At 54.7% G+C, this 23,783-nt stretch overlaps 1 protein-coding gene across 1 annotated transcript in view; it reads left to right on the top strand.

Annotated features, from left to right (window-relative positions):
• TSPEAR (thrombospondin type laminin G domain and EAR repeats) overlaps positions 1–11,561 on the top strand; it is an 83,363-nt gene extending 71,802 nt beyond the window's left edge. Inside the window, exons 10-12 of the mRNA XM_057545495.1 lie at positions 5,666–5,853; positions 8,299–8,400; positions 11,408–11,561. Of these exons, the coding sequence (XP_057401478.1) occupies positions 5,666–5,853; positions 8,299–8,400; positions 11,408–11,561 (444 nt within the window). The remainder of the gene's footprint in view (positions 1–5,665; positions 5,854–8,298; positions 8,401–11,407) is intronic.
• The last annotated feature ends 12,222 nt before the right edge of the window (positions 11,562–23,783 follow it).

Genomic DNA, 23,783 nt, shown 5'->3' with positions numbered 1-23,783 from the left:
CGCAGGCGCTGGTCCCACTCCGCGAGGAGAGCTCATCGCCAGCCAATGGCTGTGAGCCAGGGGGGCCCCATGCTGGTCTCTGCCAGCCTCTGGCGGATAAAATACAGGACACCCAGTTCAACGTGAATTCCAGATAAACAACGAATCATTTTTTAGTAAAAGCGTGTCCATACACATACACTGAAAAACCATTGTTTATCTGAAATTCAAATTGAACGAGGCGCCGCGTACTTGCTGTATCTGGCGCCCGACCCAGCTGCTTGCACAGCACAGAGGTAGGGTGAGAGCACCCCCCACCACCCCCACGCCCGGCCCCAACCGCGCTAAGCCACGCCCACCTGGATGCTCCTCCCCGCCTCCCTGCCGCTGGCCACGCCCCCATCCTTCCTCCTCGGTTCCTGGCCCTTTTCTTCCCTTTCCCAGGCCCTGGCAGCCCCTTCACCGACCCCCATCTGTACGCCCCTCCCCCTCCACGCTGGGGCTCAAGGCAAGTGAGCTGAGGGTGGAGTGACTCGGAGCTGGAAGGCAGCCCTGGCAATCTGCGGGATACCCCCTCTTCAGACCAGCCCTGGCCCCTTGTCCTGTGCGGGTGTGCACATGTGCAGGAGTGTGTGTACACGTGTGTGCTTGCAAGCATGTGCATGGATATACACAATGCATGTGTGTGCATCAGGTATAAGGGTATACAGGTGTATACATGTGGGTGTGTACATAAAAACTTGTGTGCATGCAGGTATGTGTGTGTGCACATGTGTGCTTGCAGGTATGTGCACATGTATACACTTGTATGCATGCAGGATTGTGTGTAAAATCGTGTCCATGCAGGTGTGTGCACGTGTATACACAGGTGTGTGCATGCAGGTGTCTTGTGTGTCTGCACACGTGCACGTGTACGCAGGTGTGTGTGCGGGTGTGTGCGTTTCCCACTGACGTGGTCTCATCAGCACCGGGGTGGGAGGAGCCGGCGATCTCACCCACCGGCCGCTCCGGTGGTTTCTGCGACCTGGCGGAGCTGGCGCGCGTGTCACTCTGCACACTCGTGCGGGTCTTTTAACGTCGGCCCTCTATGAAGTGGCCACAGAGCAGATGAGGCTGGCGGCCCCGAGGGCCCGAGTGTCCCCACCAGCTCGGAAGTTTCCGGGTGACCCCAGGGGACATAGTGCCACCTCCGGAGCCGCGGTGAGCAGAGGACGCCAATGCAGGACGGCCTCAGCCCAGCTCCTGGCCCGGAAGGGATTGGCAACGCCAGGTGTCCTGGCCCCTGTCCTTGTCCTCGTGTGTCACTTTTAGCTTGAGCTCCCTTGTTTCGGCTCTTCAGGACCGGCCCAGGCCTGCTTCTACGGCAGCGCAGCGGCTCTGCCCGGGATCGGGGCTCCGCGAACCGGGCGGCGACGCCCTCTGCTGGGCGTGGAGAAAACACCAAGCCGGGCGACCGGGCCGGGTACCGGACCCGCCGGGGCCAGAGGACGCGCTGGGCGGCGCGGACCCACCTGCGAGCGGGGAAGGGACCTCCGAGGAGGGGTCCCATCAGACCCGCCCTGCCCGGCCTGGGTAAAGAAAAACGGAGCCGCTTCCCACGTGGGGTGGGGATGCGAGTGTTCCTCCAGCGTCGCTGGGCATCGGGTGACTAGCTCTGCCCCCGCCACGGCCCCCTGCGTCTGGGGATGCGCGGTGTCCCCAGGAAGCAGCCCGGGCCCGAGCCTGCCCGCTGCGTGGCTTCCAGGCTCAGTTCCTTGTCGTACAACCTGAGCTGTTTCCAGCTTCTCACTATTATGAATAAACCTACTAAAGGCATATCATACAAGGCTTTCCGTGGGCAAATTGTTTTTATTTCTCTTGAGTAAAAACCTAGGAGTGGAATTCTGGGCCATAAGGTAGGCGGATGTTTAACTTTGAAGAAATTGCCAAGCAATTTTCCAAAACAATTCTACCATTTCACACACTCCCCCGAACAGCATGAGTCCCAGCCGCCCCGCGCTCTTGCCAACACCGGGTTTTGTCTGTATTTGCAGTTTTACTTGTTGGGTGTGAAGCGGCACCGCAGTGTGGTTTTTAAGTCAAAATCCCCTGGTGACTAGATGGCGGGTTTCCATCCACCTGCTGGCTTGCTACAGTCCCCTTGCGAAATGCCTATTCAAGTCTTTTACCCATATTTTATTTTATTTTTTGCCTTTCATTATTGATATGTAGGAGTTCCTTATATGTTCTGGATGCAAGCCCTCTGTCACATACATAGTCTTCTATCTCCTCTTTTTTGTATTGATTCAATGTGTTGTGTAATTGTGTGCTCCGGTAATCACGGTATATGTATTCAACTTACTACAATCTACTTTTTTTTATTAACCATGAGTCCCTATTAATATGTACAATTCAAATTTTAAAAAAATTTATTTTATATTGGAGTATAGCTGATTAACAATGTTGTGTTAGTTTCAGGTGTACAATCTATTTTGAATTAATATTATACCTTACATATAATGTAATAACCTTACAACAACATGATTTCATTTACCCCCACCCGTCTGTCCGGCTACTGTGAGCATGTATATACTCACACGTCTACTTAGGTTATAAGCTCCACAATTTATCATTTTTGCTGTCAGTTGTCTTTACACCCACATGCTCACCATTCCCAACGCCCTCTGCATCCCTTCCGCAGACGCTACTCTCCTGTGGTGTAATCGGCCTTCAGCTTCACAGCTTCCTTCGGTACTTCTTTTTTAATTAATTAATTAATTTATTTATTTATTTATGGTTGTGTTGGGTCTTCGTTTCTGTGCACAGGCTTTCTCCAGTTGCGGCAAGCGGGGGCCACTCTTCATTGCGGTGCGCGGGCCTCTCACTGTCGCGGCCTCTCCTGTTGCGGAGCACAGGCTCCAGACGCGCAGGCTCAGTAGTTGTGGCGCGTGGGCTTAGTTGCTCTGCGGCATGTGGGATCTTCCCAGACCAGGGCTCGAACCCGTGTCCCCTGCATTGGCAGGCAGATTCTCAACCACTGCGCCACCAGGGAAGCCCCCTTCGGTACTTCTTGTAAAGCAGGTCTGCTGGCAATTCATTCTACCACTTTTATCTGAAAATGACTTTATTCTACCTTGAAGGATATTTTCACTGGTTGTAGAACTCTGGGTTCACGTTTTTTCTTTCGTTTACTTTAATGATGGTTTTCTGTTGACGTCAAGCTTCCACTGTTTCTGATGAGACGTCGGGTACCATTGGTACCACTGTTTCCCTATATCGAATGTGTCTTTTTCCTCTGGTGGCTTTTGCAATCTTCTCCTTCTATTCTCGGATATTTAAATATGATGTGTCAAGGTGTGGGGTTTTTTTTGTCTCTATTCTGATTGGGGTCTCTGATCTTCTTGGATCTGTGGTTTGGTGTTTTTAATCAAATTTGGAAAAACATTAGCCATCATTATTTAAATGCTTTTTCTGCCTCATTCTCTTTTCTTTTCCTTCTGTGACCCAATTACATGCATGTTAGACTGCATTATATTATTCCTCACTCATGGAGGCTCTGTTCACCTTTATAGTAAACGTTTTTTTTAACATATTTATTTAATTTTGGCTGCATTGGGTCTTCGTTGCTGCACGCGGGCTTCCTCTAGTTGTGGTGAGTGGGGGCTACTCTTTGTTGCGGTACATGGGCTTCTCATTGTGGTGGCTTCTCTTGTTGCGGAGCACGGGCTGTAGGTGCACGGGCTTCAGTAGTTGTGGCACGAGGGCTCTGTAGTTGTGGCTCACGGGCTCTAGAGCGCAGGCTCAGTAGTTGTGGCACACAGGCTTAGTTGCTCTGCAGCATGTGGGATCTTCCTGAACCAGGGATTGAACCCGTGTCCCCTGCATTGGTAGGCAGATTCTTAACCACTGTGCCACCAGGGAAATCCCTATTGTAAACTTTTTTCCCCCTTTCTGTGCTTCAATTCAGGTAATGTCTATCGGTCTGTCTTCTAGTTCACTGATTCTTTCTTCTGGATTGTCCAGGTAGCTCTTGATCCCATGCAATAGATTTGTGAATACAGATATTTTCCTCTTCAGGTACAGGATTTCTATTTGGCTCCTTTTAGAGTTTTCCTAGCTTTCCAAATCTCCCCATCTCATTGTTCATTACACACATATTTCCCTATAGATTCTGATCATAGCTACTGTAAAGTTTGCATCTGTTAACTCCAGTATTTGCACTGTGTCAGCCTATTTCTACTTGCAGTTTCTTCTCTTGATTATGGGTCACATTCGCCTGCCTGTTTCCCCAGGTGTTTAACTCTCTGGTCAGTTCCTTCAGCCTCTCAGTTGTTGTTTGTCTCTGGGTCCCTGGGATCTTGTCCCCTGTGTGTGCACTTCAGGAGCTGGACAGGACTTGAAAGAAGTTAATAAGGAGACATTGGGGCTCCCCCTTCTGGGGTTCCCTCCTTCCTAGGGTAGTCCCCTTCCATTTCTAGAGACTCTGCAAGCCCCAAACTCTCACCTTGGACTCCCCTGTCCAACCAGCCTGCTGCCTCCATTTGAGTGTCATGCCCATGTGCCACAGGATGGGGAGTACCCTCAGAGAAAACGTCAGATAAACATGCATTTGGGGGTCACATCCCCCCCACTTTCCACCTGCCCTTGGCCCTTGTCCAACACCTTTAAACAACTGTGTACTTTTTAAAGCATTGCATCCAGAGTTCACGATTATTATCAGCAGGAGGGTCAGTCTAATATAAGTCTCTCCACCAGTATCAGAAGCCAGAAGTCAAGAGGCAAAACATTTAAAGACAATTTCAATGCAAAGTGTTCCATCGGAGCTTCTGCAGCCCTCACCAGCCCATGGGAACAGAGTCAACCCCTTTCTGCTGACGTAGGAACTCAGACCCCAGCAGCCTCCTCAGGCTGTGGTTTGGGGTCCCCAGGAGCTTTGGCACGCTGTTCCACCAGCCACAGGCCCCTCCCTGCTGCGGGGAGCTGCCACATTCTCCCTGCCTCCACTTAAGCCCCTGCCATTTGCTGCCTTCCGGGGTGGTCACTCCTTTTGTTTCTGCCCCGCCCTCTCTCTTCAGGGCTCAGACCAGGGCCTGGATCTGGACTCCTCTGGTCCTCCCTTCCCCATGCACCCCCACCCCAGCGCCCCCGAGATGCTGGCCGTAACTTCCTCCTCCTGGGTCCCACCTGCAAATCAGCTCATGCAGCTCGAGGTCTGGGGCCAAGGCTTGGCAGCCAGCTATTCATGTAAAGGTCCAGCCCTGTTGCCCCACGCACACCTCACCGTCCAGGGCGATAAGTGATTTCAGAGGAACAGCACAGGCACCCAGAGATGGGGCGGTCCCTAGAGCCAAAGGAGAGCCTCAGGCCAGGGACAGCATGTAGTGAGACACTCCGGAGGTCCCTAGAATTTGCTTTGGAGTTCAGAGCCTGACCGGGGGGAGCAGGGAGGGCTCCCCGGAAGAGATGTGGTAGCAGCTGGACCTCCCGGACGGGCACACTGGGGCATGGGGGAGGGGGCAGCACAGGTGGTAAGAAGCGCTCTATGCAGATGATCCCCTGACTCACGTGCAGTGAGGCTGGGAAAGCGCAGTGCTGGCGGGAGGGCCCCGACCTGGCGCCTGGAGCGCGCAGGGGCTGGAGCCGCGTGGGTGGCCGTTCTGAGGATCTCCGTTCACGCATGCTCTTGGCCCCCTTCTCACCGTCCCAGACGTTTGGCGCCGCAGACTGGGAGGTTTTCCACATCGGGGAGAGGGTGTTTCTCGCCGTCGCGAATAGTCACCGCTACGACGTGGAAATGCAAGTGCAAAACGACTCCTACGTCATCAACTCTGTCATCTATGAACTGAATGTCACCGCGCAGACATTCGTCAGGTTCCAGGAGATCCGCACCTGCAGGTACCGGGGCGCGGGGTAGAGGGGCGGGGCAGGGATCCAGGGGTGCCCGCTTCCCGCCCGGCAGCCCATAGACGGCAGCGCGCCTGTGCCTCCCGGAAGCCATGGGTGCCCCCCCCCGCCCCGCTTCCTGGAGGTGTGACGTGGTCTCACTCCCCACTCCCTGCAGACCTACTTTCTCCAGGGCCCGCTGAATGATTGCAGCTCCTGTTGTAATCTTGACTCTGCTTTCAAACGATGTGGCTTGTGTGTGTGCTTTTTACAATTCAGTGTTTTCACATTAAATTCACAGGTGTGTGCAACCATCACCACAGTGACTTTAGAATATTTTCATCGCCTCAAAAAGAAACCCCACCCTTTAGCTATCTTTGCCTCTCCCCCCACCTCCCCAGCCTCTGGCACCCGCCAGTCTGCTTTCCGCTCCTCTGGGTTTCCCCATTCTGGACATTGCCTGTGAATGGAATGCATACGATGTGGTCTTTTGTGTCTGGCTTCCTTCACTCGGCATGTTTTCAAGGCTCATCCACGCTGTACCTCAGTGCTTCACTCCTGTTAAAGACTGAGTAATATTCTGCTGTATTTATTTACCACACTTTGTTCATCCCTCATCAGTTGATGGACATTTGTCCATTTCCACCTTTTGACCAAATGGTGTGGTTCTGAAGAATAAAAATATGCTTCATATTACTGTCAGCGGGCTTACTGTCATGCTGCTTTGGAGGAAGAACAGGAAGTAATGCCAGACGTTCACTTCCTCCTGGATTAAGTGAAGCAGCTTCTGATGTGAGCTGTGGGGCAGACAGTTTAAGTCAACACTTTGCCGTTTGCTTCTTTTCCACGGCCTCGGTTTTAGAACCCAGCTGCGACTGGCAGAATACCGCACGGGGACCACACAGCTGCCCTGCTGCCCAAAGCCGCACCTCGTGCTGCCCCTCAATGAACATGGTCATGGCCACCACTTTTTTTAATGACCGAATCATGACTGGCCATGGCTGGAAGTGGCCCGAGACAGGATCCCAAACAATAGAAGAAGGAAGCAGTGAGGAGCCCCAGGGCCCCCACTGGCCTCGGCCCCCCTGCATGTCCCCAGGGACCCCGTGGGCCCTCGCACATCCAGGGTCCTGTAGGAGCTCTAGGCCGGCACCCTCAGTGCCCCACTGAGAAGGAACCCAGGGGTGAGTATCGACCAAGAGAGAATGGCCCTCTACTGCCTGAATAAGCCATAACCCTGAGGCCACTAGATGCAGATGCACCGGCCTGACCTTTGGCATCCAAGTGACTCCCACTTGCTGCAAGGCTGTGGCCTCAGTTTCCTCATCTGTAAAGTGGACACAGGACAGTAATGCAGTAATCAGAGTGGTGACTGGGGAACATGGCTGATGCCCAGTTGGCCTCCTTGGATAGACAGGGCTCTGGGATGTCCTTCCTGGAAGCCCTCTGTCAGACCCCTGGGAACTGAGCCATCTCTGAGCACAGACTCACCCTTAGCAAGTTCAGGAGGCACTTGTTGAAGACAGGATGCAGTGGTCTGTTTGCAGTAAGAACCACAGCTTGCAAATGTAGGTGAACGTCTCTATGTCAGCCGACCCTGCTGGCACCTGAACGGGTGTCAGGGAAGGAGCAGGTGAGTGGGTGACCTCACGGCCAGTGTCCTCAAGTTCCCGCCTCCAGAGGGTGCTGCAGGCCTTCATGGAGTGACCACAAGCTTGGGACTGTTCCTCTATTTCAACCTCTTCTAAGTGAGTGACTTTTGCACCCATGTTCATAGCATCAGCGTTGACACTTGTAACCCAAGTGTCCATCGACAGAGGAATGGATAAACAGAATGTGGTCCATCCTTACAGTGGAATATTGTTCAGCCTCAAACAGGAAGGACATTCTGACAACTGTGAAAACACGGATGAACCTTGAGGACATGATACTCAGTGACATAAGCCAGTCAAAAAAGGACAAATGCCGTACGATCCACTGATATGCGGTCCCTGGAGGAGCCAGATTCATAGGGACAGAAAGCAGGACGGTGGGGGCCAGGGGCTGGAGGAGGGGATGGGGAGTGAGTGTTTCATGGGGATGGAGTTTCAGTTTGGCAAGATGGAAAAATTCTGGAGATGGATGGTGGTGATGGTTGCACAACAGTGTGAATGCGCTTAATGCCACTGAGCTGTGCGCTTAAAAATGGGTAAAACAGACAGTTTTGTGTTATGTGTATTTTAGTACAATTAAATTTTTTTTAATTTAAAAAAGTGAACAACTAATTTGCATTTCCCGGGAATAGACCAACTGGCTGTGTGACTGAGAAAATCGCTCCCCCTTCTGTGGATTTTGGAAGTGGAACCTACCCCCCGAATTCTGAGATTAGGGGGAGAACTGGCTGGACTCCAGCCCCCCGAGTTCCATGGCAACATCTCCGAGTCCTGTGTCCTAATGTCTGCTCACTTGCTTTTGCAGTGCTCTGGACTGGGAGTTTTTCTCAGTGGGAGAAGATTATTTCCTGGTGGTTGCAAACTCCTTCGACGGAAATACCTTCTCGGTAAACAGTATTATTTACAGGTAAAGTCCGTGCCCCTCCTTCGACGGAAATACCTTCTCGGTAAACAGTATTATTTACAGGTAAAGTCCGTGCCCCTCCTCACCACCTCGGTTCACCTGGGGTGTGCTTGCCTTCCCCACTGGTGACCACAGGCTCAGAGCGAGTCACAGGTTATCGGGCCCTGTGGGTCACCTGGCACGCAGCACACCTGAGTGCAGGCTAAGTCTGGGTGATGCCCCTGGGTTAGCCAGGTGACCACTAGTCTCGCTGATGCTCATGACTTTGGATTCTGGCCAGAGATGCAGTGTGTGGATACACTAATTTGAGAGTTAGTCGTATATTATCCTGTTAAATGTTTCCATCCAGGCCTACGGTAGATCCCTCTGTTTTTCATGTGTCCTTCAATAAAATTTTACACTTCGTCATAGAGGCACTGTGGTGTTCGCAATACATTCACTTCTGGGAGTTTTCCGAGTTGTAAGCACATGTCCGTTTCCATCTGCGTATCCTGACAATTAATTGTTGTGTCTGGCCATCCAGCCCCGTTATCTCTTTCAGTTCTAATGGTTTCCTGAAGAAATGTCTGTGGGAGCTCTAGAAGGATAACTACGCCTACAAATAAAAGCAACTTTGCCTCTGTATTTCTAATGTTTTTACTGCTTGTCTAGTTTTCTCAATTAGCTAGAAATTCCAGGATGATTTTGAATCGTAGGAGCAGTGACCGGCCGTTCCGTCCGACTGATGTGATGGAAACGGTCTGGGCGTTACACAGTTTGACAGGATGTGAGCAGTCTCGCCCCGCTGGCACTCTTTAGTGCCTGGCGTGCATCTTCCTGGTCAATCTGTTGACATAATGATTTATGAGAGGTGACCTTGCACTCCGGGAGGAGCGCCACTTAACGAGGATGTGCAATTATTTAACATGTCACTGGCTACCCATCATTATGATTGATTTCAGATTTTTGTATCTGTAATAGGAAATGAAATTGCTCTGTGATTTCTTCTGGACACTTGATATGGAACCTAACTTAATAGGCACACCGCCTACACCTGTGGGCTGGGATAGTTTGAACAGTAGGACTTATCTGTTTTCTTTACCATGTGGTTAAATTCAGTTACAAAGCCGTCTCGGCCTGGTTCCTTTTCAATGGTGTTTGTGGAGCAGCTTGTCCAGTCTCCCCCATGGCTATTGGTTTAATCAAGTTTTATGTCTCTTCCTGAGACAAGTTTGCTTACCCATACTTTATTAGAAAAATCATCAATTTTCTTTAGACTTTCCAATTAATTGCTGTTTTCAACAAGACAAAGTAATTTTAAATTTTTAAGTAGTTTAAAACTTTTTAAAATTTTAAGTAATCTAAAATTTTAATTAATTTAAAAAAATTTTAATTTTAAGTAATTTTAAAATTTCAAGTAATTTTTAAAATTTTAAGTGATTTTAAAACTTTAAGTAATTTTAAATTTTTAAGTAATTTTAAATTTTAAGTAATTTAAAATTTTAAAAATTTAAGTAATTTAAAAATTCATGTGGAAGAATAAATTTTCAAAGATGGCCAAGAAAATGTTGAAAAGGAGAGTAGTGAAGGAGGTCCTGACAGCATGCAAATAAAGCAGTATGATTTTTGCTAAACATAAACAAATATGTAGAAGGAGTAGAATACAGTCCAGAAAAGAGCCGATCTTTCACAATCATCTAGTGTGGTAATGCTATATTTCAGCTCAATGAGAAAAAGACGAATTAATAAAATAATTTCCTGTAATTTTCTGTCCATCTGGAAGAAAACACACCTATACCTCTGCTTCATATTATACACAAAGTAAATTTTATAAGGAGCAAACATCTAAATGTCAAAAATTCAACAACAGAAATATTAGAAGAAAAGCTAAGATGACTTTGTAAAACCTCAAAGTTCTACAGAGAAGATGTGAGACCTTGCATAGGCTGGAAAGAGGCCGCCAGGCCGACCACCTACATTAAAAGTTTTTTATGGAAAGGGCGTCCCATTCAAAATCAAAGGACAAACTGTCCACCACACATATGGCAGAACAGGAACCCCACAAATTAATAAAAGATTTTTTTTGAATCTGGAAAAATGGGCAAAAGATATGAATAGGGGTCTTCAGAACTAAAAATGGACAATGTGAATAAACACGTTAGAAGTTGTTGTTGCAGAGCGCGAGGATGACGCATTTCCCCATCTGTTTGGACGCTGTTTAAAGACCCACAGTGCTGAGTGTGTGTGTGTGTGTGTTGAGGGGGGGCTGGCCCTTCCCCACCAGGACAAGAATCACCCCAACCTTTCCATAAAGTCATCTGGAAAAACATTTAAATTAAGACTACGACTGCTTTTGATCCAGGCGGCCCACTCTGGGGCCTCCACCCAATGGAAACAGAGCTACCTGTCGATAAATCCCTTCTGAAGGGCAAAACCTAGAAACCGCTGACTGTGCCGGGGCAGGACGAAGGGCTGGGTGCAGCGTCCTCGTGTGGGAGCGGGGGTCACAGAGCCGCGTGCCGGCAGTGGGGTTCCTGTGTCCAAAGACGGGTCCCATACCCGAGCGGTGCCAGGTGTGTGTCTGAGGGCCGCGCCTCACTGCCAACCCCAGCAGTGCGGAGGGGGCTTCAGCTCGGACCCCGCTATTAACCCACCGGAGCCCCTCCCCATCCCCCGCCCGACGGAGGCATCCGAAGGCACTCTGGGCTGGGAGCAGGACCCTGGGTGGATCAGAGCAGCTGCGGGGTCTTGCACAGGGCAGGTTCCCCCTTCCCGGCCTCAGTTTCTTCTTTGCAGGCTGAGAAGGCCCCTCCTGGCCCAGCTCCCCGCGATTGTAAGCCGGGGGATTGTGAGGCTGGGATGCTTGGCCCCTCCATGCTGTGGCCGTTGGGAGAAGCAGGTGAAGAAGGCCTGGCGAGGATCACGGCGGGGGCGTGTCCAGTGGGAGCCCCAACGCCCAGGCACCTTCTCCTCTCAGAGCAGCCTGGCACCGGCGCCCCTGCCCCGAGGCTGACAGTGTCTCTCCCCACAGGTGGCAGGGGTACGAAGGTTTCGTGGCCGTGCACAGCCTCCCGACCTTCGGCTGCAGGGACTGGGAGACCTTCCGCACGGCTGCCGGCTCCTACCTGGTCTACTCCAGCGCCAAGGAGCCGCTGTCCCGGGTGCTGAAGCTGAGGACAGGGTGATGGGCCCAGAGACCCAGGAATGGGACCCATCTGGCCGCACCCCAGAACCCCACCTGAGAAGGAACCTCCGGGGAGGGGGACGAGCCTGGGAGAAGCTGTGGCTTCCAGAGCCACCACCTCGCCACCCCTGGCTCTGGTCCAGCCGGGGATGTTTTCACTTCCACCACAGTAACCATGGTGGCCGGACTCATGTGGCTCTGTGGGTGTCCAGGTGGAAGGCCAGAGCTGCCCCTGCAAGTCTGGTGTCCTGCAGGGATTTCGCTTTAAAGGAAAAGTTCATACAAAGTTTTACCTCAAAAACAGCGTGGCCTGGTCACCTTCCCGCGGTGCCCACCACGTGGCCAGATGCTCGGCTCTGCTTGGGGAGCCCAGACCTGGGAACCGGCTTGATGCTGTTTGACATATTTGTACCAGCTATTTATTGTATTCTGTCTATACTGAAATGTATTTATGATGCTCTCTACAAAAAGCTCTGTTGCGTCTGTGTGTTTCTGGCGGGGACTCGACCCTCATCGAGAGCAATCACGGGGCCATAGCACGCACTCTGCCGCCACGGCCCAATGTGCCCTTGGGTCCCTGGTCACCAACACGCCTCTCCTCTGCAGGAGCTTTTCCCTCCAGCCTCAGTTTACCCATGAATGCAGTGGGGTAGGGTCAGGTCAGGAATCCCAAGCATGCATGGCACGGGTCTTGTCTCCTCCCTGAGACACACCCATGGGAGACCCCGGGTCGATGGGACCCTCTTGCCTCTGCACGCAGGCTGGCGTCCCCGGTCATCGTGGCTGGCCTTGTGGGTGTACCGGATGGACTTGAAGTGCCAGCGCTCGCCCAGCTCCTCCCATGTCCAATGCCCTGAACCTACACCGGCCGTGGGCCTCCTGCCTCCCTGGGGTGGCTGCTGGGTGTGACATGACACCGCCCCGGGAACTAGGGGAGGAGGAGGGGAGGTGCTATCACCACTGGGAAGCCTCCTCGGTGGAAGGGGAATTCTCCATGCCAGGAGCTTTGCTGGGAAGACCCTGCGGGGTCCTCATCCAGCCAGGAGACCACAGGGCACTAGCCAAGCCAGGCCTATTCCACTACCCAGGCCCCGCCTGCTCTAGGATGGGATATAGGAGCCAGGACCTCAGCAGCAGGAAGGCCCCATGCTTGGTCTAATGTTCTGCTCTTTCCGTCTCGAAATTCTGGCTGATTTTTGCCCAGGATCACGCAGCCAGGGGCACGGTGGCAGCTCCAGGCAGCCAGAGTCCTGGCTCTCCGTGGTCGGTTCCACGCGAGAACTGGGGAGGCCCAACTGCCCAGGAAGGAAAGCTACGTGAGCCAGCTCCCTGTCTATCCTGACCAGATTTGGGATCTCAAGAACTGTGACCAGGACCCTCTTGAATTCCCAAAGTGGAGATTTTTCTAGAGCCTCCTTCAGGCCAGTAGCTGAGCCATGTGCCTCGGCAGGCTGAGGCTGACCTTGGACAAGGATGTCCCCTGCCCGGGAGAATGGCAAAGAACGGGGGGTGGGGAGGGGGTGCTGGGGCCAGGCCAGGGCACCTGTGTGAGGGAGACGGCCCGGGTCTAGGACGCCCCGGGGCAATCCCGTGCCCTTGTATACGCTGCGTGCTTCGGAGCAAGAGGATGTGCCCGTCACCCCGAGTCAGGCCCTGCTGCTGCAGCCCCGCGCCGCTGCTGGACCCACACGTCCCTGCTGTCATGGCCCCTAGGCCTGGCTGTGTCCCTGCCCTGGGCAGCCGGGGCCCCAGCGGGCCTGGCCCGGGGCTTATGGATCTGCTGGTGCAGGCAGGCTGGGCCGAGGGTGCCAGACAGAAATGCAGGATCCCTGGTTAAACTTGAATTACAGATAAACAATGAATGCTTTTTAAAAAAAATACATAGCCCCAGTGTTGCATAGAATATCTACTAAAGGAGCTCTTGGTGTTTATCTGAAGTTCAGATTCAAGCAGGCTTCCCGTTTCGATTTTGATTTGCTCAACCGCCCACCCTCCCTGAGAGGGACGTTTGGTCAGCTGGGGGCTCTGATTTTAACCGGGATCTGAGGCAGGGCCTGAGCAGCCCGTGAGAGGGACAGAAGGAGGGTCACGGGCCAGGGGGCCCGCGGGGAGGCAGCTGCAGTCAGGGCTGGCTGGGGGCTGGGGTGCCACGTCACCTCGGGGCTCCTTGCACAGGTGGACCCCCGGAAGGGCCCCCGGAGGCAGGGCACCCACACAGGAGAGGGGCAGCCTTCCGGGCCGGGAGCACAGCAGGGCCTCCGAGACCCCTGTCTCCACGCCTGGGATGGTTGCCTTTGTGTGTCTGGACGAGACGAACACTTGCATCACTGGACTCTGGGTACAGAGATCGCCCTGTGTGATGTGTGGGGCCTCACGCAATCAGTGGGAGGGCTTCCCCAGCAGACCGCCCCGGGCCCGGCACTGCGCGTCGGCTCTCCCGGCTCTCCCCCAGGCCCACCTCCCTGCAGGTTTGGGGCTCGCAGCCTCCACAATCCCCCAAGCCAGTTCTGATAACGTCTCCTCTCTACACACTGTTTTCCCGGAGAGTCCTCCACCCCCAGCCCCCGAGGACACAAGGCTCAAACGGGCAAAGGCGCCCGGGAGTCAGGACGGCTGTGTCTAGTCCCGTGGCCAAGCCCTCAGTGTCGCCACGTACCCATGAGGGAGGGGTCAACTGGGCGCTGTCCGTGCTCCCCAAGCACCCATCCTACGCGGCTTCTCTCTCCCTTGGGTGACCCGGTTGTCCAGCTGGTGCCCAGGGAGGAAGAAGGCAGACGACGGACACCAGTGCCGCCAGCGCAGCAGCGACAGAGGGAGCGACCGCCTCCTGTCCCTGCCCGGGGCTCCGTCCTGACCAAGTGGTGCCACTGCATCCCTGGACAATGTCCGGTCTCTGCCCCACTGCGCGGAAACAGAAAACATAGATCCAGATCTGTGTAAGCTATGAACGCAAATCAGAGGGGAACAGCGCAGACAGCACGGCAGTACTTACATCTTTCCAAGTCAGCTTTCGGGCTTCTGTCCTGTTGATAAACATTCCCAAGGCGCAGGCGGCTCCCGGAAGTTTGCACGCGGTGTGACGTGACCACATTCTTGTCCCTTTGACACCCATGTCATATTTCTTCACAGCCACATCCTGGGGTTTGCTGGGCTGGTCATCCTTTGTTAATCCACAGAGATGCAACGGCCTTTACTGTGATAAACAACACTTCAAGAACATCTTTGCACAAACTGCATTTCTTTGCAGCTTCTTCTTCAGGGTCATGATTTCCCGGAGAAATAGCGTCTGTGGCAGTTTTTGCATTTCCTTACCTTCGGGGCTCCCCTCCCTGAAACCCGATCCACGGGAAGGATGACCATATGTGCGAATCGCACCTCTTCCACCAGCTATCCCCACCCCCTCCACCCCCCACCCCCCCACCCCCCGCCCCTGAGACCAGACTTTACCTACTTCCCCATCTGCCAGGTGTGTCAGTGCTGTGTTGCTGGCAAAATTATCTCGTTTTCACTGTGGTCACAGCTCCTGGCCTTGGGGGTTGCTGGACTTTTCCTGTAGGCACCCCTTAACCTCGCCACCAGCATACAGCCCTACCCTCTGGCACACTCACACACACACACACAGCCCTCCCCACACGTGCACACATCCCCCCCACATGCTCACACACTCACAAACTCCTGCACACGTGCACACACACGCACCCACACGCGTGCGCACGTCTTCTGGTCCCTTCCAGCCAGGGGCTGCGTCTCGGGCCATTCCCCTGAGTCTGCCCAATGGTCTGGGTGGCCATGGCTGTCCGCTCACACTCCGAGTGCCCACTATGCGCCAGCGGCCCGGCTGGGCCTGGGGACACACACGTGACCACGCAGTCCCGGCCACACCTTAACCGTCAGGTAGCTGGAGCCCAGCTTCCTCACGGGGGCCTCCAGGCTCTGCAGGGCCACCGGCCGCCTGCCCGCCTAGCCACTCCTCCCCAGGCTGACTGTCCTGTCCTTTGTCCCCCCGGCTCACGGCCGGAGCTGGCTCGCCGCGCCTGCACCCTTCATGCTCGTCTCACCTGCTTACGTTACTAAACAGCCTTTATGGAAGTTCAGATGCTCACGTCTGCTGACTCATTGGTGTCTGCTCCTCTTCTGGAACTTCGGAGAACGTGCTCCGGGGGCTCCCGCGTTCCTCACGGAGCAGGTGCTCCAGGTGTGCGTCGCTGAGAAGACACAGCCCAGCAGGACAGTGAAGAGCACAGCTTTCCTGTCAGACTGAGAGCGGTTACGACCCCGGGTTTTCCACTCACTGTTTGAACTTGAACAAGTTACCGAACCCTCCCAGGACCCTCCTCCCTGGGACGTGGGCGCCCTGCGGCCCCAGCACAGCTCCCGGACCCGTGGGTGGGCAGTAGGATCCCCGCATTCTTGTCACTTACTTGCCCACCTGTTTTCCTGAACAAAGTTGGACTTAAAATCACACTTGAAAGAAAACCCTGAGCCTGTCCTACTTTTGATTGTAGACTCATTGATTTAAACCACATGCCAGCAAATCAGAGCTGTCAGTAACGCACAGTGCCCAAGGACAGCTTAGTCACTGACGGAAAGACAGTCAATATGGAGAGCCCTTAAGATAATCTGCTATGCCAGAAACATGTGAGCAAACCCAGACGAAAAGAAAGGGCGTCTCAGAGAGCCCTGTGGTTCTTTTTATGACTCAAATATTATTTTTAATTGTGTTGAGGACCCTTATCTTTGTTTAATTTTATTTTGATTTAATTGATTTAATTTAATTAAAAACGCACTGGGGGCTTCCCTGGTGGCGCAGTGGTTGAGAGTCTGCCTGCTAATGCAGGGGACACGGGTTCGAGCCCTGGTCTGGGAGGATCCCACATGCCGCGGAGCGGCTGGGCCCGTGGGCCACAGTTGCTGAGCCTGCGCGTCTGGAGCCTGTGCCCCGCGACGGGAGGGGCCGCGATGGAGAGGGGCCCGCGCACCGCGATGAAGAGCGGTCCCCGCACCGCGATGAAGAGTGGCCCCCGCTTGCCGCAACTGGAGAAAGCCCTCACACGAACCGAAGACCCAACACAGACAAAAAAAAAAATAGATAAAATAAATAAATAAATAAATAAGAAAATCCTTAAAAAAAAAAAAAAAAAAAACGCACTGACCTTAAGTGTTCTGTTCACTGAGTTTTGCCAATTGTACAGTCCGTGGAACCGTCCCCCAAACAAGGCTGGGGGTGTTTCTGCCCCCCAGAGTCTCCTGTGCTCCATGGGCCACCCGCCTCCACGATCTGCTGTCTGTCGCGGGAAGTTCTGCACATCTCGGGAGTCCTTCCGTGGGACCACGCAGCGCACTCTGTTTCCCTCACTCAGCTCAGTGTTTCTGACATTCATCCGAGCTGTTGCAGCTGCCGGCTCTTTGCTTTCATTGCTGGTTTTTGCTGTTCGCTTGGTGGCTTTAGTCCATCGTATCAATAGCCCATCATTCCTCCTACTGATCTGCTTTGGGATAGCAAAGCAGTGTTTCTGTTTGGGGTTGCAGTAACCATCATTGAACAATTTTGTGTGGATACATGTGTTTACTTCTCCTGGTAAGTATCTGGGAGCCGGACTGCAGGGTCATAGGGTGGGTGATGGCTTCGCTTTGTAACAAACTACCAAGCTGTTCTCCAAAGCTGGGACCCACTTCCACATCTGTAATTCCCATAATGACAAAGAAGCTCTCAGGCCAGAGACCAGCAGTATATTTACCATGAGACACTCGAGCCCTCAGATTATAATCAGGGACGTGCCCAGGGGCCTCATGGTGCCACTGTTTATGTGCCAAAGTCCAGGCCGTTCTGGCCTCTGCAGTGAGAGCAAAAGACAGAGAGACACGATGTGAGAAAGGAGACAAAGTGTGATGCCCTGCGGACGGTCTCTTTGCTGATGGAAACTACTAGAAACAGCACAAGAACTTTGTGAGTTCTTTTGACCATTAAGCATGTAAAAGGATCCGAGCCCACCCTCCCTGTCCTACCTCATTTCCCTGGAGAGAGGACAGCAGACTAGCACCACCTGCATGTCCGCAAAGCAACGGCCGGCCCCCACCTTAGTGTCCGGTGTGGCTGTGACAGATTATCACACACTTCGTGGCTTAAGACAACGGGACTGCGTTGCCTCACCGTCCTGGAGGTCAGGGGTCCCACCCAGGTCTCACTGGGCCAAAGTCAAGGTATGGGCAGGGCTGGTTCCATCTGAGGCTCCAGGGGAGAATCTGTTTCCTGCCTTTTTGAGCTTCTAGAAACGCCCAAATCCTTGGCTCTCGGCCCCTCCTCCACCTTCAAGGCCGGCGGTGGGCAGTGGAGTCTTCATCACCCCGCCCTCTCTCTGGACCGCTCTCTGCTGTCTCCCCTTCTGCCTGTAACGACCCCAAAGGCTGCACTAGGTCTACCTGCAGAGTCCCGGATAACGTCCCTTCCCCAAGGTCAGCTGATTAGCAACCATAATTCCCCTTTGCTATGGAACCGAACGGAGTCATGGGTTCTGGGGACCGGAATGTGGATCTCTGAGGGCTGCATTTTGCCAACCACTCCCAGGGGGTCTGGCCCCTCCCCACTTCTACCACGTGGAACAGCTGAGACTGTTCCACGTCCCGGGTGGTGCCTGGTGTCCCGGGACTCCTGCTCCCCACGGGCGCGCATCAAGTCGGGAGCTTCCCTCTGGCCGGCGGGGTTGGGATGTGCGAGGACAGAGCTACATTCAGGCAAGTCCCTCAAGTTTTTCATCCAACAGAATGGTAACGTTTGCAAAGATGGACAGTCCCCCTGTACACAGCAGTACCTGCTTAAAACTGTCTGAACTCCTTAGAAACAAACTCTAAGGAAACCATAAAAATCAGACCACAGGATGGAATTCCCTGGCGGTCCAGTGGTTAGGACTCCTCGCTCCCACTGCAGGGGGCATGGGTTCAATCCCTGGTCAGGGAACTAAGATCCCGCAAGCCTCATGGCGTGGCCACCCCCCACCCCCAACCCTGCAAAAAAAAAAAATCAGACTGCAGGAGATGATAGACAAAGATTTGGACAAATCTTCAAATTGATATCCTAACATTGTCAAAATTTCCCAAGTTCCAATGCAGTTTTTATGCAATGCCAATCAAAATCCCAAAGCTGCCCTTTTTAATTAATGAAGCTGCACCGAACATCTCAAAGAATCAATAGGCAAAAATATTTTGAAAAAGTGAGGGAAAGCTTGGACTCCAGTATGAATTATACTAAAGTTAAACAATTCAACCTGGTCTTAGCATAATATGGAAAAGTTAAAGTTATAGATGTTGGAAATAAAAAGAGTCTGGAATAGAATTTCTTTTGCTATTTGGAGGGAAATTTTCTAAAGGTAAAAACAGTGGAAGTAAATGAAGTCAATGAAAAGGGAAGATAGAGGTAAAGAGATACAGTTTATATATTTGTCAAACACATAACATTGTGTCTTTTAAAAATATAAATAAGTAGAAACGCCAGCACAAACTGAGGAACCATCAAGACTGGAGTCATTCAGACGGTCAGTGCTTTGAATGTGCGAGGAGCCTTTACAAACCAATACAAACACGACGCCCCACGCGGACAAGAGCAAACATTCCCAGCAGGAGAAATCCAAACGGTGCAAAACAGACTAAATTGGTGAGTTACGCCCACAGATCATCCAGCGAATGTCACAACCCCAGGTGCTCCGGGGCCGGCCGCGGTGACCAGGACCTGCCCGGGTCCTTCTCTTGGGGCTGCTAAACAGTTAAAAACTGAGCAAAGCAGTTCTTCTGTTTGCAAGTTACTGGCTTGGAAAACCTCAGTCTTGGTGTCCTCGTTACTGTGCCGTCCAGACTGACAGGCTCTGACTCCAAGGCGACTTCTCAGCCCGGGGCAAGGACGGGAGGGCTGGCATCCACTCCACACCCTTGATCCAGTGACCCCTGCAAGACCGCTAAGCCCAGGGGAGCCTGGAGGGGAACTGGGTCCTGCTGACCATAAGCTGGGCCATCTTCTGGCAACACCACTGACCCCGGGTGATAACCACCCCCCAAAGAGACAGCAGGACCCGGTCCTTCCGGCCAAGCAAGGCCCGCCCTGGCTGGTGCCCCATGGTGGGCACAGGGGAAATGCCAGCTGAGCCAAGACAGTGGGGTGCCGAGGGCTCTGGGGAGCAGGACGTCCCAAGGGGGCCGCTTCCAGCTCACCTGTGCGGGCGGAGGGGCCGCCCTGGTGGGGCCTGGCAGGGGCAGCAGCTCAGAGCTGTGCCGGGGCGCCTGGGTCGGGGCCCGGGTGCCCACCCTGCACACTGCCTCAGACAACAGGCCCCTCAGAGAATTCCAGCGTAGAGGTGACCCTGCCCAGAGATGCCTCCAGGCCCTCATCGCTGACCTTCCAAAGGTCTGAGTGGCGTGTGTGTGGCAGGGCAGGCGGAAGGGGGAGGGGCGTGCAGAGCCGTGGTGAACATTCCTGTGGGGTCCCTGCCCCGGGCTGGCTGGGTGCTGGGAGTCGGGTGTGACTTTGAGATAAGGGACTTTGAACAGGTGACATCTCAGTGTCCTGACTGTTCTGAGAGCTACACCTGCCACAACCACAAATCCAGTGACTGAGGTCATCATATGTTTACATAAATGTGTTCTTTTGGGATTTTCTCCATATCTTAACTGCTCTGATGTCACTGCCCGGCTGCGGAGGCTTCATGGGCGGCCGCTGGACGTCTCTCTGCCGTCCACTGCTGCCCAGCAGCCTGGTCACGCCCCAGCTGGGAGCGCGGCAGCTCGCACGACCTTGGGCAAGTGCTCTCAACACCTGGTGCCTCAGTTTCCCCGTTCATAAGTAAGGGTCAGCTGTCAACATGGGCTCTGGTGTCAGCGTCCTAGCCTGGTGGCCACTCTCCACCTACTCCCAGGCTGCTTCTGTCTCTGCTGCTTCTGTAGCCCTTCCTTCAAAGGCCCCCTCCTCTCCAAGAGCAGTTGGGCGCAGAGGGAAGGTCAGCCGGGGGGCTTGTCTCTCCACCTCGCTTTGCACAGAACTCCAGGCAGGTGTGTGGCTGCTTCTGACAGCTGAGTCAACCACGCGCCCGCCCTCTTTCTGGCCAGTGTTGCTGCCATGGCTACAGATGCAGACCCTGGCACACCTGGGTCCCAGTGAGGGAAGCTCCGCTCCTGGCCGGCACGGCTGCACGCAGGACGGGACCCGTGAGGCCGGGCTCTGCTCTGCCTCTAGCTCTGGCCATTCTTCAATCTGGGGCTAAGCCCGGGACTTGCCTCTTTGTTTTGACAACGCTCCAGGGCTCAGATGAGGACTTCCAGGCCTGGGTGTCGGAAGGCCCAGATTCCAGCCCCACTCTGCCCGCAACAAGCCAACTCCTGCATCTGCCATTTCTCCCCCTGGACCTCGGAATCTTGGGTTTCTTGTCTGAAAATAAAAATATTCCCGACCGAGCCGGGCCCCCGTGAGAATCCGCTGAGGCGCCCTGTCCCGCGGTACGTGCTGTCCACGTGCTTCGTGGCCGCTGCTCTTTCCCAGTGGGCAGCCTGCCCTGGGCCCGCCCGGGGGCCTGAGCGCTGATTTCCATGCCCGGTTCCTACGAGGCTGTGCAGCTCGGCCGCCGCTGAGCCCGATCTCATCCCCAGCAGTCAGCACGTCCTCCGTGGTGCCCCCCACGTGCAGCCCGCCCCCCGGCCCACCCTCCTCAACTCCAGGCCCGGGCACCCACCCAGAGGCCCTTCCTCCAGGCCGGGTCCAAGCTGCTGCCCCTGAAAAGCTGTCCCTCCTGACACGCGGCCTCCTCAAGATCCCGCACCCAGCCTGGCACGCGGGAGTCCCCCAACAGCTGCCCTCAGGGCCCCCAGTTAGGGGTCGGCGAGGCCTCACCTCCCTCCCTAGCCTGTGGGGTGCGAGGCTGAACGGGGCCCCCAGACGTCCCCTGGGCAAAGGAGAAATGAGTGCGTGTGCGCGTGCGTGTGAGTGTGTGCGTGCGTACACACTTTGTGGGCACATCTGCTGGCGGGGGCAAGTGTCCAGTGTATGGCCCTGTGTGAGCGTGAATGCGTGCACCTGTGGATGAGTGGGCTTGCCTGGTGTGTGCAGGTGTGTGTGCCTGGGTGAGCACGTGCGTACACGTGCATGAGTGTGTGCGTGCACGTGTGTGCACACTGTAGGTGTGCAGTGTGCGCGTGTGTGGGGACCGTGGAAGCCGGCGGGCTCGGGTTCCAGGCCTGCGGTGCCCCCCGCATTGTGGCCCTTCGTCTGGGAGGGTAGCTCCCATCTCGCAGGGAAGGGAGTAAGGCCAACAGGTGACGTGAGCTCCTGAGGTCACTCTTGGTCACTCGGCCAAGGCATTAAACACGCACTGACCCCAAGAACCGGGACTCAGTGAGGACGAGCAGGGCGGCCACGGAGCTCAGATGGCCATCTGCTCTGAGCTCAGCAGCCGCTCTCAAAGCGGGGAGACTATTAGTTCCCTGAAGCTGCTGTAACAGAGGAACACATGCTTACAGTTCCCCGAAGCTGCTGTAACACAGGACCACACGCTTACAGTTCCCCGAAGCTGCTGTAACACAGGACCACACGCTTACAGTTCCCCGAAGCTGCTGTAACAGAGGAACACACGCTTAGTGGCCTAAACAATACCAATTTATTTTCTTAAAATGCTGGAGGTCATACGTCCGCAACAGGTCTCACTGGGTAAAACCAAGGTGTGCGGGGCTGTTTCCTTCCAGAGGCTCCAAAAGAGAATCCATTCCCTGCCTCTTCCAGCTTCTAGGGGCTTCCTGCGTTCCTGCATTCCTTGGCTGGTGGCCCATTCCCGATCTTCACAGGCTCCCGGGATTAGAACCTGGACATCCTTAGGGGCCCACTGCTCTGCCCCCAGGACTGACCTGAAGGGGGAGGTGATGTGAAAGCAGAACTGGCTCACTGGGTGCCAGGCGGGGCCCCTGAGGGACCCCAGCAGCAGTGCTAACACCTCCAAATGGCCAACAGCCTTCTCGGGGCAGGAGAGGGCGTCTCGATTGTAGCTGCTGTCAATGGCCTTGAAGTAAAGACTCTCCCACAGACAACCTCAAGCTGCCATCACGGTGTTGACTGACTCACAAAATTCCTCAACACCTGACAGTCGGCCTGTTCGAGCCACTCCAGGCGGGCCCAGCACCCCCTGCACCCCGTCCCTGGCCCGGCTCTTCTAGCCGTGGGCTGCAGCGCTGGCGGCTCCACAACACGGCGGGGTAGGCAGCGAGGGCAGGTCCGGCCCGGGTGGGGTCACAGAGCCACAGATAACAGAGCCCCTCCGCAGCGGACTTAAGCACAGAGGTTTATTGAGGATTCGCAGACGGTAGGTGGAGAGGACAGTAGAATGGGGTTTGGGGCCAAGCCTCCAGGAAAGATGACTCCAGAAACCGCCCCAGGCTCCTGCCATGGCGGGGAGCTGCCACGAGTCCAGAACATTCCACCTCCTCCACAGTCTGCAGAGCCTTGTCCCCAGGGAACTTAGTCCAGGACCCAAGTCTCGTGCAAACGCATCTTGGACAACGGGCTGCAAGGGAGGCCAGGGAGCACCAGGCACAGGGCTGTCCAGCCCCCGCCTTTATCCCCTCCCCTCCGCCCCACCTCCGCCCTGGAACAACTTTCCTTTCAGAAAAACACAGCCAGGTTTAACCCCAGTCCCACGTCCAATTTAAAAGTGTCGTCCACCCTCCCTGCAGGGGGACTGAGGGACTGGGTCCCCGGGCTGGGGGGCAGTCCCTGGTTCCAGCACCGGGGCCCTTCCCGGAGAGGAACCGTTTCAGGCATCCTCCCAGCCCCAGCCTCAAGGTCCTCCTACAGCCTTGCAGCCGACCTCGAGGAGGGGCCTGGAGTGTTTCTGGGGCAGAGCTGGGGGCCCAGCCCACCAGGGACAGCCTCTGTGTGTCAGGGTGGTTCTGCGGGGTGCTCAGCAGTATGCCTACTCATCCCCAATGCTGGACCACCCAAGGGAGCCACTGTGGGTGTCTGGGGGCCCCAAAGTCCAAAGAGGAAGGGAGGTGGGGGATCAGGAGGCTGTGAGTGTGGGGTGTCCCGTCCTAGGGTCAGGATCAGGGGTGGGGCTCTGGTTTCCAAGGGGACCGTCCATGGTGAGGCCAGGGACCAAGAGAGCACGCAGTCTCACCCCGGCCCAGAGCGGCTGGGCAGGGGGACCGGGCTCCCACGTGGCCCCAGGAGCCCCTCACTGCCCCTCCCCTCCCCTCTGGC

The sequence above is a fragment of the Balaenoptera acutorostrata genome, chromosome 4 (assembly GCF_949987535.1).
Source record: "Balaenoptera acutorostrata chromosome 4, mBalAcu1.1, whole genome shotgun sequence".
NCBI lineage: Eukaryota > Metazoa > Chordata > Mammalia > Artiodactyla > Balaenopteridae > Balaenoptera > Balaenoptera acutorostrata.
The sequence above is the reverse complement of the archived record's forward strand: the minus strand, read 5'-3'. Positions and strand labels throughout refer to the sequence as shown.